General features: G+C 48.1%; 1 protein-coding gene across 2 annotated transcripts; it reads left to right on the top strand.

Annotated features, from left to right (window-relative positions):
* Positions 1–8,606: 8,606 nt before the first annotated feature.
* On the top strand, positions 8,607–11,955 carry LOC120679538 (IRK-interacting protein-like). 2 transcript variants are annotated; one of them, XM_039961148.1, is made up of 2 exons: positions 8,607–9,195; positions 10,139–11,955. In XM_039961148.1, the coding sequence occupies exons 1-2, from the start codon at positions 8,917–8,919 to the stop codon at positions 11,651–11,653; spliced, it is 1,794 nt and encodes a 597-aa protein (XP_039817082.1). In that variant the 5' UTR covers positions 8,607–8,916; the 3' UTR covers positions 11,654–11,955. The 2 variants fall into 2 exon arrangements, with proteins under 2 accessions (XP_039817082.1, XP_039817083.1); XM_039961149.1 differs by lacking the exon at positions 8,607–9,195 and adding an exon at positions 9,445–9,611 and having other exon boundaries at positions 10,139–11,932.
* The last annotated feature ends 1,268 nt before the right edge of the window (positions 11,956–13,223 follow it).

Here is a 13,223-nt window from a genome sequence, read left to right as displayed (position 1 = left end):
TGCATCACCGCCGGTGAGGCTCACCGCCTCCTCCTCTTCCCCGTGCGCGCCGCCCTTGGTCCGCTCCGGCCCTGTTTCGCCGCGCCGCCGCGCACCGCCGTCGCCGCGCGCGACGCGTGCGCGCGCACCGCGTGACGCGCGCGACGCCGTGGCGCGCCCACGCCGCGGTCACGGCTGCGGCCTGCCTTGACCCGGCCTGGGTGGGGTGCCTGCCCGTGGGCCCCACCTGTCGGCCTCTGGCCTGGCGGGTGTGGCTGCCCCGGGTAGACCTAGCAATTGTTGCTAGGGTATCTTTAGGTTTAATTGTGCTGCAAACTTCCAAAATTCATAGAAATTCATGTATAGCTCCAAAAATTATGAAACTTGTTTTGTTGGATTTCTCTAGCTGAGATCTACTTAGGAAAAATATTGTTTTGCATGTTACTTTGCTGTATATTGATCTATAGTTTTATCTTGCAAAAGTGAGTTTATTGCTTAGTTATTTGTGTACTGCTTGAAAAATGTCAAACTAAATTTTGTTAGACTCCTTGTGAGGTGTAGTTTTCAGTGGTGCATCTTACTCATGTGTTTCCTTGCTGTTGGTTAGGGTTTCATTTCGATTTTGTGCTTGCTGTCCAAAAGGTGGTTTAGTATAGAACTTTTTACTGGAAAGTGATAAAATGGCAAAACCAATTTTGTTAGCCTTGTATTGCTGCCTAGTTTCAAATATAATTTTCTTGGATTTGTCTAGTTTAGTTCGCATTCCTTTTCTGTTTTATCTTGCTTAGAGTAGCTGAAAACGGTTTTATTTATGGTTAATTCTGGGAAAATGCTTTTGCTGCAAAACCAATTTTCATGAGTTCTTTGCTTTGTTCTCTGCATGCTCAAATTGTTTCATGATTTATGCATGTTGTTAAGATCATTTCTTAATTCTTGCATCGCATTCATGCATTTTAGTGACCGGACCGTCGGAGAACGAACCCGTGGAACCCGCCGAGTCCGTGGAGCCCGAACCCGGAGTCCCGTTCGTGGTCGAGTCTGAAGTTAACCCAGGCAAGCAGCTAAGCATATTCCTTGCACCTATTTAATCTGATTTAGTTTAGTTATATCACCGGGTAATGTTGGGTAATATATATTATGTATGTATTGCATTCTTGTACCTGCTTCCATGCATTACCTTTCCTTGATTTGTTATCCATATCCTTGGCACTAGTTAGATAGTTAATCACTTAACTTGACTAGATGCTTAGCCATGCTTAGAATACTTCTTTTGCTCACTAGATAGGAGTGGTTTGGAGTATCACACTTACCTGAGTATCCTTGTTCGCACTTGAGCATCTAGAGTTAGTAGAGTGCAGTATCGAGATTCGAGCGGAATGGTAGAGCCTAGTGAATGGAGTCATATGGGCATAGTCTGCTTGGATCGTTTAAGGACCGTTCGTGGATGACGTCGGCTTTGAGCACCTTTCCGTGCTACCACATATCCAATATAATGGAACGGATAAGCCAATTATCTTCCTTGACTTGATCATTGATGTACAGTCCTAGATACGTGGCCAAGGGCTATGCAGAGAGGCTTAGAGGTGTCCCCGGGTGGACCTGTGAGTAGGAAAGTTTAGAGATGTCCCCGGTGGAAACTAAGTCTCTACGCGTAAGCTAGGTGTGAAGATTTCAATGATTGAGCCATGTTGGGAACGGTTGATGCGAGTACCCTCTTATCCAACTTTAGCGGGTTGGGTGAGTCGCATGGTCCTTGCGTCGTGTGGGTAAAGTAGTACACCCTTGCAAGGTTATAATCAATTCGAATTGCCGCGCTCTCGGTTATGAGCAAGCTCTTTGTCCGTTGAACTCTTCGTAGAAAGTTTCGGTTATGTTGGAAATGGTTGATGGCACCTCTGTGCCTCATTAGTTTGTATGCTTTTAATTTACTAAAATGGTTTAAGGGTTTGGGCAACATTAATTAATTCTGATAGGTGATAGTGTAGAAGCTAATGCTGATGCAATAATTACTTAACCTTAAAGCTTTTACTTGAGCCAATGCATGATTCTTGCTTATTTAATCGCGTAAGTCTTGCGGAGTACCTTTTGTACTCAGGGTGCTTTCTAAACATAGTTGCAGGTGAGCCAGAGGTGGTGTTTGGCCACTTCTACCCCGCTGATCCGAATGCGGGGGACGAGTAGGTCGTGGTGGTTGTAATGATGTCCTTGAGCAAGGCGTCATTACTTTAGTAAGTCTTATCGTATCTGAGCTTCGTGAGAGTATGTAAATGCAATAAACTTTATGTTTCTGTTTAATATGACTCGCGTGAGCCCAAGGCTTGTAAAGTGAAGTTTGAAACCCACCTATGTTGAACTTGTAATTAAGCTGTGAACTCTGGTTTGTATAAAACTGCTCTTTGTGGTATTATTTTGGATGAATGACGTGTCGGTTATTCGTGTCTCTAGATGTGGGATAACACGTGGTACGCACTCTGGCAAGCACGTGTTAACTCTCATCTGGATGATAATGACCGGCGGTTCGTTTAAAATAGTATCAAATTGGGCGGTTCTCACAGGAAGTGGAGGCGGGAGCGAGCGAGCGAGCAAGGTAGGTTCGGGGCCTTCGGGCACGGGCAGGGAGCGAGATCTGAATTGGAAAGTGGAACTCCAAATGATCCCTCACAAATCCAAATGTCACACGTATAGTGGCAGTACCGTCGATGCTGTGTTCTAAATAATATTGGCCATTTGCATCCTTTTTTATCCATTATGTACCTTCTGAATAGTTTTGGGAATATACTGTAATACATAACTCTGGAATATCGATCTCTATTTACTATTACTAGGTATGGTATTGTGCCATTGTATATCCTGAATTGGTAGATTCTAGATGATCTGAATTTAGTCCTTGTTATATGCTAGTCTTGATTTGTTCGAGAAAAATGAGTCATGAAAATGAATGCTTGTCTAACTTGCATAGCCAGTAGGTTTGTGAGCGGTTCACAGTGAGCACCTTCAGATTTATCATGGTTTGCGGCATTGGTCCAAATCACAATTGGCCTAAATGGAATGATGTTTGGTGCTGAGGGGGCATCAAACCCCGGGTTTTACTCAGTTAAGCTCGACAAAATTGATTCAAATTACTGCTCTCACCAGGTCGACACTTGATTTCCTACTTGCATCTTTTTGACAGGCGTAAATGGCTAGTATTATACAATGGAGGTGGCACCCTGGTTCCTTCTTCATTTGTACTCTCTTTTTGTACTCTCTAATTCTCTATATCATCACCATGTCGTTGCATCTGATCGTAACCATGAATCTGTCCGGTACACTGAATGAATGTATTGTGCTCGGCTTCTCGTTCTGTAGCCCAAGGTGATGTGATAAAAAGCAGACGAGCGGCCGGTCCACGCCACGCCGCGGGCCGGCCCAGTTATCCTCAGTGGCCCAATAAGCTTGGACGTCCAGGCTGCGCAGAAGTGAACGCGGACGGCAGCGGCGGCGGGAAGTGGAGGCGGGAGCGAGCGAGCGAGCGAGGTAGGCTCGGGCAGGGAGTGAGATCTGGCATTCTGTAGTGGACAAAAGGCTGGCCACCGCAGCGGAAAGCGGCGATGGCACCCGCGCTGGCTGCTTTGGCATCTTCCCCTCGGCTCGACGTGTCCGCCCTCCGTCGCGGCGCTGCCGCCGCTGGGCTGGGCCAGGCCCGGTCGCCGTCGGAACCAGCCTCGCGCGGGCACGGGGAGAAGAAGCCTAGCCGCGCCGCACCACGCACCTTTACGCGGCCGCGGTTGCGGTCGCGGTCGCGCCCGGCGCCCACGCCACGCCACGCCACGCCTCTTGCCTGCCCAGGCCACCCCGCCCACCCCCACCGCGCACCGCCACCACGCGGTCCCCCCTCTTCTTCACTCCCAGCCACGCGAGCGACCACGCACCCCGTGCGTTTCGGCCGTGGCGGAAGGCTGCCGCCTTGTCGCGGCGCGGGCCCTGAAGCCGAGGCCGACCGACGACGGCAGGAGCACGACGCGCCCCAAGGCGGAGATTTCTCGCGGCGCCCGCCCGTATCCCGCTCCGGCGCTCCGTTCCCGGCAGCAGGCCGATATCCCTCTCGGCACTGCCGCGCTGATGATGACGGTCGCCCCCACATGCTCGGCCACGGCGCTTTCCTTTGCTTTCCCAACTCCAGAGCACGCAGGCACGCAACGCCGGCGACCCAGCGGGTTCTTTCTACTGGAGTACCAATATGTATGCTCACTCTTAAGCCCGAAGGAATCCAAGCCACGGGAGTCCATCTGCGTTTTAATCCAACCGGCATCTGACGCGTGTACAGTACTGTATTGTTTTACCGTGCTCGGCCCTCAGCCCATCTGAAAAAAAGAATGAGAAAAAACGGTACCTGGCGTGGCATATGCAAGGGGCACCGTCGGTGACTCAGCAAGGAATCACTGCCCACGCGTCCAATCTTTGCCTCAGTACCATCATGTGTTACTTGCAGTATATAAGCATCAAATTGTGGTAGCAAACCCAAAAAATAATAGTTCAAAGCAATTCATGTGTAGCAGTCTTCTGACTTCTCAGCTGTCTATGTATACAGCGTGTATTTGTATTTCATCCTAATCAAACTACTTTATTAAGGTTGTACCTCCTTTGAATACTGAATTGACTATTGACCGGCCCACATTTATGTTAGCAAGTGTTTGATCACCATATATTTGGCATCTGCGAATGTTTTATCCATGTCATTAGGAGTATGGACTGCCGTATCATATTAGACCAAAATTGTATGCTGCTCATTTATTTGCATCAGACTTGATTGATTACTTCAGTTTTTACATTTAAACCAAAATTCACTGTGATTATTGTAGTATCCATTTATATCTCATCAGCCAGATATAGCTCTTAGGCATAATACTGTGATTATTGTAGTATCTATTTACAAATTTGATCTTTGTTTATGCATATCTAGATCAATTTTTCATGCATGTTAACTTCAAGCTTTCCAGCAGCAATATAAATGCTACGCCAAAACCAATGTGGTTTGGCATATATCATATGCCATCATTTCATCCTTGCAACTCAATAATCAGTGTGTTCAGAGAGTGGAATATTTCAGCACGAGTTTTTCTATGAGGCCATTAGTGGATTTAAGGTAGGTCTCATAGGGTGTGCCTTCGTGTAATTCTTAGTTTTCTGACAAAAAAATCTGCCATATGCAAATTGCAGTGATGATCCAATTTCTCCAGAAATAAACGTATCAAGCTTTTAAATGAAGATGTAAGATGTATTTTAGTTTTTAGCATATGAACCATCCTTTTTACGCTCCAGTTTTATTTTATATAATGATGAATTTATAGTCTTAATTGTTGATCGGACGGTTCAGGTTTTAAAAAAAACTAAATATAAATAATACCAATGGGTGTCAGTTAAAATTTTGTTATCTAATTGCAACATGCTGACTGCAAACTCAAATGAAAATACTACAGATATGGTGCATTATTAGTTTATTACTCTTTTTTAACTATTTTCAAATACAAGTATTATGGCACACATATTAAGCCGTTCTTAAAACGGGCGTGGCGTAGCGCGTAGGGATGAAAACGGTCGGGAACGGTCGGAAAAACCCCTTAACCGTTCCCGCAACTGTATTTTTTGGTTGGGAGCGGAAACGGGAACGGAAAAATCGGACGGGAAAACGAAATCGGTATTACGGGATATCGGGAACGGAATTAATCGGTCGGGAGCATGCCGATTACGATCGGGAATCGATAACTCAAAACGGGAAAATACATACAACCACTTCAAACATTTAACTCGATAAAATAATTACAACTATGTATAAATAACATGGAAACAAGACTCGTATAACTAAGAAACACAGGTAAAGTGAATCACGAATTCACAATTCAAATTGTAACACATGCAAACAATAATTCACGTTTCCAACACAGGTAACACAGCCGACTACGACAAATACGGGAATTTCTGCGGGAATTTTCCCGGCTGAAAACGGGAACCGTGAAAACGGTCGGTAAAACACCCCAACCGTTCCCGTTCTCGTTCCCGCTTCCCGTTTTGTTTTCCTATTTTTTTTATTTTTTCCGCGAAAACGGTTTACAGTTGGTTTAAACGGTAAACGGAACTGGTCGGGACGGGATCCCGTCCCATTTTCAACCCTAGTAGCGCGCCAGCCATGTTTTTCTTCAGAGACAGCCAGAGAAAGCCCAGACAGGGGCCCAGGGCGCTCACATGCGCGCCCGTGGATGGCACACCTCCGCGACGCTCCGGCAGGGCGCCCGTGCCGCTTTCTCGTTGGAGTAACCCAGAAGCCGGAACCAGACCTGCTCCCACGCCCGTGCTCTGGCCTGCTCGCTCGCTCGTTTTTTTTTTCGAAAACAAAGCGAAAGCGTTGCACAGTCCCCTAGGTGTAGGATGCTAATGCTACTGTTAGTGGAAGGTATCATTGGATTGGACGGTGTTTTAGAGTTTAGAACACCGATTAAACTAGCTTTACGGGATCATCATCATCAGGCAGACGACATCCTCGGCACGCTCTGCAGGTCGGTCCAGAGAAGAACGGAAGAACCAGTTCAGCGCGTAGCGGGCCACGTGTGTATTGTAGTGGTACGACTGTACGAGAAGACAAGGTACAGGTCGGGTGTATGCCTTTTATATTCAGATGAAAACGAGCCCCAAATGGCCAAATCTGAAATCTCGCCATCTGCGTACGTACAACGCTCGTGAGCGTAGCCGAGCACAAACCCTACAGGCTGCCAGGTACGGGCCTGAGAACAACGCCGTCGTCGTGTACCCGTGAGCAGGGAAGACGAAGACCGCCCGGCAGCTTGTTTGTACACACGCCAACCTTTCAAAAAAAAAACTTGGCCCGTGTTTGGTTGTGTAATTCCAAATTCCAAATTTTTTTTCCGGCACCTGCATGGAGACTTAAATCTAGACGAAATAAAAAACGCATTGCGACTGCTATCTGTAAATGCCGAGACGAATCTAACGAACCTAATTAGGCTATAATTAGATGCTAAATTGCTACAGTAATGCTACAGTAAATAACCTCTAACGACAGATTAATTAGTCTCATTAGATTTGTCTCGCGATTTACAGACCAGTTCTGTAATTATTTTTATGATTAGTCAATATTTAGTACTTCAAATGTAGAAAGATGACTTTTCAAAATTTTTATAGACTGCAACCAAACGGGGCCGTGTACACACGCCATGCATGATTGCTCACGGCTAGTTCTGCGTCGTGCTGCCACCGAGGCACCGAACAGGCGCACAGTTGCAGCCTCCGTGTGGATGATAAGCTTTAGCTAATACTGGTCCGTTTGGTTTGTGCTGTGCTAGTGAATATTGACAGTTTGACCGCTAATTACAGTGTCAAATAAAGTCATTTTACAAAACCAACTTCAGAATCCCCGTGCTAGTGACTCTAAAGAATCTAATGAGGTTTTTGATCGCGTCAATTTGAGGATGATTACTATAGCATCACTGTAGCAAATCATCGATTAATTACCGTCATTAGATCCGTCGCGAAAAATTACACATATTCTTAAAAAAAATTACAAATAAACTTCATTTGGTTTTTTACGTGGAGACCAGAAGAAGCGCGCTATAATACTAGCGCGCAAACCAAACGAGGCCACTGGACGCTTTCTTTCTTTTCACAACGTTGATTGTGTCCCAAATTCCCAATGGCCAAAGCTGCCGGGCTCGCCGCACCACCTGCCGGCCAGTGCTCCCTCACCGTCACGAAACGGCCGCCCGGCGTGGGAAGAGGAGCCAATGATCCCCCGAGGGCCGAGGCACGCGTGCCCGCGAGTCGAGGGACACGCACACTCGCACAGCGCCATCCACCGGGGCCGTCCGCCGAGTGGGCACTGGGCAGTGGGCACGGCTTGCTGGCGCTGTCGATGGCAAGCGGCAGCTGCCACTGCCCACCAGGCCGCGGACGCGCTCCGTTGAGAAAGCTTCAGCGGCCTCATCATAGCTCACTGCGCAAGATGCCGCCATGTCTGCCATCGCCGCGTTCTGCAGCGTTCATTTTACACACGTGGGGGTGTTTAGTTGGTGAAAAAGTTTGGATTTAACTACTGTAGTATATTTGTTATTATTTAATAATTAATATTTAATTATAAATTAATTAGTATCATTATATTCATATCGTAGGAATCAGTTAGACTATGTAATTAGTTATTTTTCAACTGCATTTAATACTCCATGTATGTGTTCGAAAATTCGATGTGACAGATACTGCGCAAACTTTTTTGAAAACTAAATGCAGCTATTTATGTTAAAAAAAATACACACTTACCTACCGGGGAGATCTAGGAACAGCGTCGTCACACATCGGAGTGGAACTGCAGGCTGGAATGATGCATCAGTTACTTTTTTAAAAAAAACAGATCAAAACCTGCTTTTATAGAAAGCAAGATGCATCAGTTACTGCTACAGTGCTACAGGAACAAGAGGATTAGCAGAGTATGGTGCATTGGATTGGATGGCACTGCCTTTAGGCGCACTCTTCCATTTCTTGCACAAACAGGTCACACATCTCCAAATCCAGAGCTGGTCCCTTCATTGGCAGCCTGAATCACAGAGAAAAACAAATCAGAGGATGGGGTCGGTCTCCCAGACAGCCAGATTAAAAAAAAAAGAAATCCCACACAACCTACAGCTGGTGTGTGATGAGCCTTATTCTTTTCTGTTCTTTTTTCTCCAAACAAAGCAGCCAACCAACCCGGAGGAACAAGGCGCAAGAGGCCATTATTCCTTTCTTCCCTCGGTAACAGCAGCAGTAGTAATTTCCAGGCCCCAATGACGAGAGGCCGCACCCTCCTCCGGACCTCCGGCCGCCAGCAGCAGTAATTGCAGCGCGCCTCTGCGCGGAGCTACCAGCCGAAGGGCGCGGCGCGCGGCCTTTGACCCGCTCTCCCCCCGCGCCGTCGCCATGGCCGCGGACGCCACCACCTCCGCCGCCGCCTACCTCCCGCCGGCGCTCCTGGCCTCGCGCCAGGATATCCAGGCCGCCGTCGCCAAGGCGGCCGAGCTGCGCGCGCTCCACGCCGCGCTCCTTCAGGGCGGCGCCAATGCCGGCGCCTACGCCAGCGCCAGCCGGAGCCCGTCCGTCATCCGCCTCCCGCCGGCTGCGTCGCCGGCGCTCGCCAGGACAAGCCTCGCCCTCGCGGCGGCCTCCGCCGGTGCGGAGGACTACCCCGTGTTCGCCCCGGTAAGCGGACCCACCAGCAACTGGCGCTGTGTACTGTTGTGTACTGTTTCTTGGTATAGTACCGTAGCAGGAGCAAGGGCGTGTGTGAAAGGTGGCTCCTTTGGTGCTGGATTCGCATGTTCTGCCTTTCCATGCTAATGTTTTGGCAAATTTTGTGGCTGCTTGATGCTAAGTTAGTGCTGGAATCGATTGCTATTCTTGTTTTGAGAATGTTCTTTTTTTTCCCAGAGGTTATCTTGATTTCTAGGTAGATTCCAGTTTATTGGATGGAGCTTGGTTGGAGTGAAGCTAGAAGCATAGAAGAGTAGCCAAGTGGGTCGTATTTCATTCTACTTGAGGAAGGTTGTAGGTTGATCAACCAGCTGGTGGATTGGATCTACTGTCTGCTTGGTGTTTTTAATTAGTCCCTACTTAAGGTAGAAAAGTCAAGAATTTTTTAAGATAAACCTGTTCTCCTTTCTTTGTGCTTACACTTGCAGAGGGCTGATTTTTGCTACCTAATGTTTTTCTGTCAACATCCAAGAGCATCCTACTCATGCGGTTTGGTAGGATTGGCCATTCCCTCAGCATTAAACCGAGCTTTATTTATGCTGTTAGGTTGGTTGAAAATGTTGTTTCGCTACAATGTGGGTGTAAATAATAACTTGGGACATCAAAATAAGGTTTTTCCCATGGAAATTGCAAAATGCTAGATTTTTATTTATTTATTTAGGGTTCTCCTGTACTACAAACCAATGTGCAGAATCAACTGATCAGCATGGTACTAGGCTAATAGCATGTGTCCACTGAAAGTCTGAAACTTTAAATGGTTGTGTTAAATGTGTTGCCTGCTGGTACAACGATTTTCCGTGGTCCATGCTCGTTTTGCTTCATGCTTCTGTACTTCCATTCCAGTTCAACTTCTAACCGTAAGCCTTGCTGCTTGCTTGATGAATTCCCTCAGACTTATGATGAAGAACCCTTGGGTGGCATGAACTACATTCGCCAAGATAACAGGAGTCTATCTGAGAACTGGAGCGGCATGGGATTGGACCATGATGGCCTAGAAGATGAAGTGGCCTTCTCGGACTTCGACAATCACAACACGTTCTCGTCATCAAACAGCGAACTTCATTTTTCTTCATCAAATGAGCATCTGCGGAACAGAATGGCATGCAGAAACCATCCATCCTTCCTTCAGCCTGCCCTCTCTGCTGACAGTTTGCTCAGGTCAGCCAGCCAGATGACAGACTTAACTGAGTTTAAGGCTGTTACGACATGCAATACCTGCAAACCTGCAACTATCAGTAGGGACACTGATGCAGATGCCAAGCCCCTGAAGAACCTCGATAGCACAGCGCCGCTGTCAAACTACCACCCTGCTGCCTTCTCCCGGACAAGGCACAAGGGGCCACATATTCTTTCGTGGCTCTTACCAAAGTCAAAGAGGAAGCCGAAATCAGACATGTCACCAAACACCATCGAATGTGAGAACATGTCGCAGCTTCTAAAGGAGTGGGGTGTGTTCTCACTAGAGTCCCTGAAGAAAGAGGTCATTGAGGCCAATGAACACAGGGACGCTGCCCTGCAAGAAGTGTCAGAGATCAAATCATCATTAGGGGAACTCACTACCAAGCTAGTGAGCCTGGAAGCATACTGTTCGGAACTGAAGAAGGCTCTAAAGCAAGCGACAAGCGCGAAGAACATGCAATCTCACTCAAAGAGATCGACTAGATCAGTTAGTGGCAACAGAGACAATTCCTTGCCCGTCAGTCATGAAGTCATGGTAGAAGGGTTTTTGCAGATAGTATCTGAGGCCCGTCTCTCCATAAAACAGTTTTGCAAGGTACTAATCCAACAAGTCGGGGATGCTGACAATGGATTATCAGATAAGCTAAATTTACTCCTACAACCTTATCAAATTACACTCAATGACAAGCACCCGAAACTAGTGTTGTACCACCTTGAAGCTCTGATGAACCAAGCAATGTACCAAGACTTCGAGAACTGCACGTTCCAGAAGAACGGGTCACCCAAATGCCTCGACCCCAAGCAGGACCGGCAGGAGAACTTTGCCTCATTTGTGGCCCTGCGCAACTTGAGTTGGAACGAGGTCCTGAAGAAGGGCACCAAGTACCACTGCGAGGACTTCAGCCGCTTCTGCGACCAGAAGATGAGCTGCATCGTGTCCACCCTGAACTGGTCATGGCCGTGGGCCGAGCAGCTGCTGCAGTGCTTCTTCGTGGCGTCCAAGTGCATCTGGCTGCTCCACCTTCTGGCGTTCTCCTTCAGCCCGCCGCTGACGGTACTGCGGGTCGAGGAGAACAGGGCGTTCGACCAGATATACATGGAGGACGTGCTGTTCGACAAGCAGCGGGCACAGAACCATCCGTCGGCGCAGGTGAAGCTCATGGTGATGCCTGGGTTCTATGTACAGGACCGGGTCCTCAAATGCAGGGTGCTATGCAGGTACAGCTAGATGCAAACTTCCAAACGATACGAGTTCGTCGCTGACTGGAGGTGCCTCTAGTTTTCTTTTGACTTATTGCTAGTGTGATGTAGTAGCATTTGTTCTGCTAAGTTGCAAAGTGCTATACAATACAGGAATGCCAGAATGTCGTTTTGACCGTTGACGTGCCTGTCAGTATATCTGTAACATACTTCAGTTGCAAGAGTGAAGAGTGCCATGTGTAAGAAAGATTTGTGGGAATTTTTAACTTAACACATCTGTTATTACAATGAAGTCTGTTAACCTCAATTGTTAAACTAGTATACTTATGCAAAATATTCGAAATGTTTTGTAGTCTGTGAATGTAGAACCCTTGAGGATACTGCATGTTTTACTTTTGGCTGACCTCTCTGTAATGTCAGTACTTCGTGTGTCAGTGTGTCACTAGTGCCATCTGAATATCTGATTGTGAACAGAGGCATCAAAGAAAAATCGGAGATACAGGAGAAGTGTTCGCGGGAGTTGAGAGAAACGCAGCTCAAAGCAGTCTTAGCGCCTGCAGAACAAACAGAACGAAAGCATAGACTGGCTGGCACAGATAGCAGAGGTAGTACAAGAAAAAAAAAAACTGAACAGCTCAGATCTCCGCCGAGAAAGACGCCGGCATCAGCCATCTGGCTGTAAGGTAGACTGATCATATCGAGGACTTGGCTGATGGTACACAACCTTGTGTCGCCAATGGCTGATGGCTCTTGATCCTTCCTAAGCAGAGAGCAATCTCTGGCGAGGTGCTCCTCGAGGACGCTCGCATCAGACGCAAATGGCGCGTTGCTTGCTTGCCATCACCTGGACCGAGCGCGGAGCCGCTTGGGTTCGAGGCGTTAGTTTTGTGTGCTATACGGCCCACTAAGTCTCCCATTGCGGCCTGCGGAGCCCGTTCGGCTCCGAGACGCGCGGGCCGTGGGCCGTGGGCCTTGACCCGCCCACGCGCGCTTTTCCCAGAGGCTGTCACAAGTATGGCAAGACCAAACCACATCCGTTTTTGCCAAAAAGAAAAAAGAACAAGCTGACTCGTTTGGGTCCCCTTTTGCAATTTTCCAAAAATATAAAAGGAACTGGTAGCCGGGCCCTGGCCAGGTCATATTGATCGGTTATTGAAGATTGATTTCTATAAATCCGTAAGAAAAAAGATCTTCCATCAAGAAATTAAGAATATTTCCTCCTTAATCTGTTCCCATGAGTAGTAGTAGATTGGATCAAGAGCGTCTTACTCCATGGCATTGACGATGAGCATGGGCGCCAGACGGCGCCGCCCGGGCGTCGTCTTGGGCGGCACGGGCCACGGCCAGATCATCCTCGCCGCCGGCTCCCACACGGCGTCGGTGACGCCACCCCTTGGCTCCGCCTACAACAAGGACGAGGAGGAGGAGCCGCCTCCGGCGGCGGGGAACGGGGTGCTTGTCCTCACGACGCACTGCGAGTACCCGTCGATCGCTGCTAACTTTGAGAGCGAGAGAGCTCCTTGGGAGCGTACTCTAGCTGGACGCCCCTTCCCCGCCGCCGCCCACCACCACCACCTCCTCCTCCTCCTCCCCTTCAT

This window comes from Panicum virgatum, chromosome 6N (assembly GCF_016808335.1).
Source record: "Panicum virgatum strain AP13 chromosome 6N, P.virgatum_v5, whole genome shotgun sequence".
Classification (NCBI taxonomy): domain Eukaryota; kingdom Viridiplantae; phylum Streptophyta; class Magnoliopsida; order Poales; family Poaceae; genus Panicum; species Panicum virgatum.
Note: the sequence above shows the minus strand (reverse complement) of the source record. Positions and strands in the feature narration are given on the sequence as shown.

Coding starts and splice junctions, on each gene's coding strand:
- LOC120679538 (XM_039961148.1), top strand. CDS start 8,917: ATGGCCGCGGACGCCACCACCTCCGCCGCCGCCTACCTCCCGCCGGCG. Junction 9,196..10,138: donor ACTACCCCGTGTTCGCCCCG/GTAAGCGGACCC, acceptor GAATTCCCTCAG/ACTTATGATGAAGAACCCTT.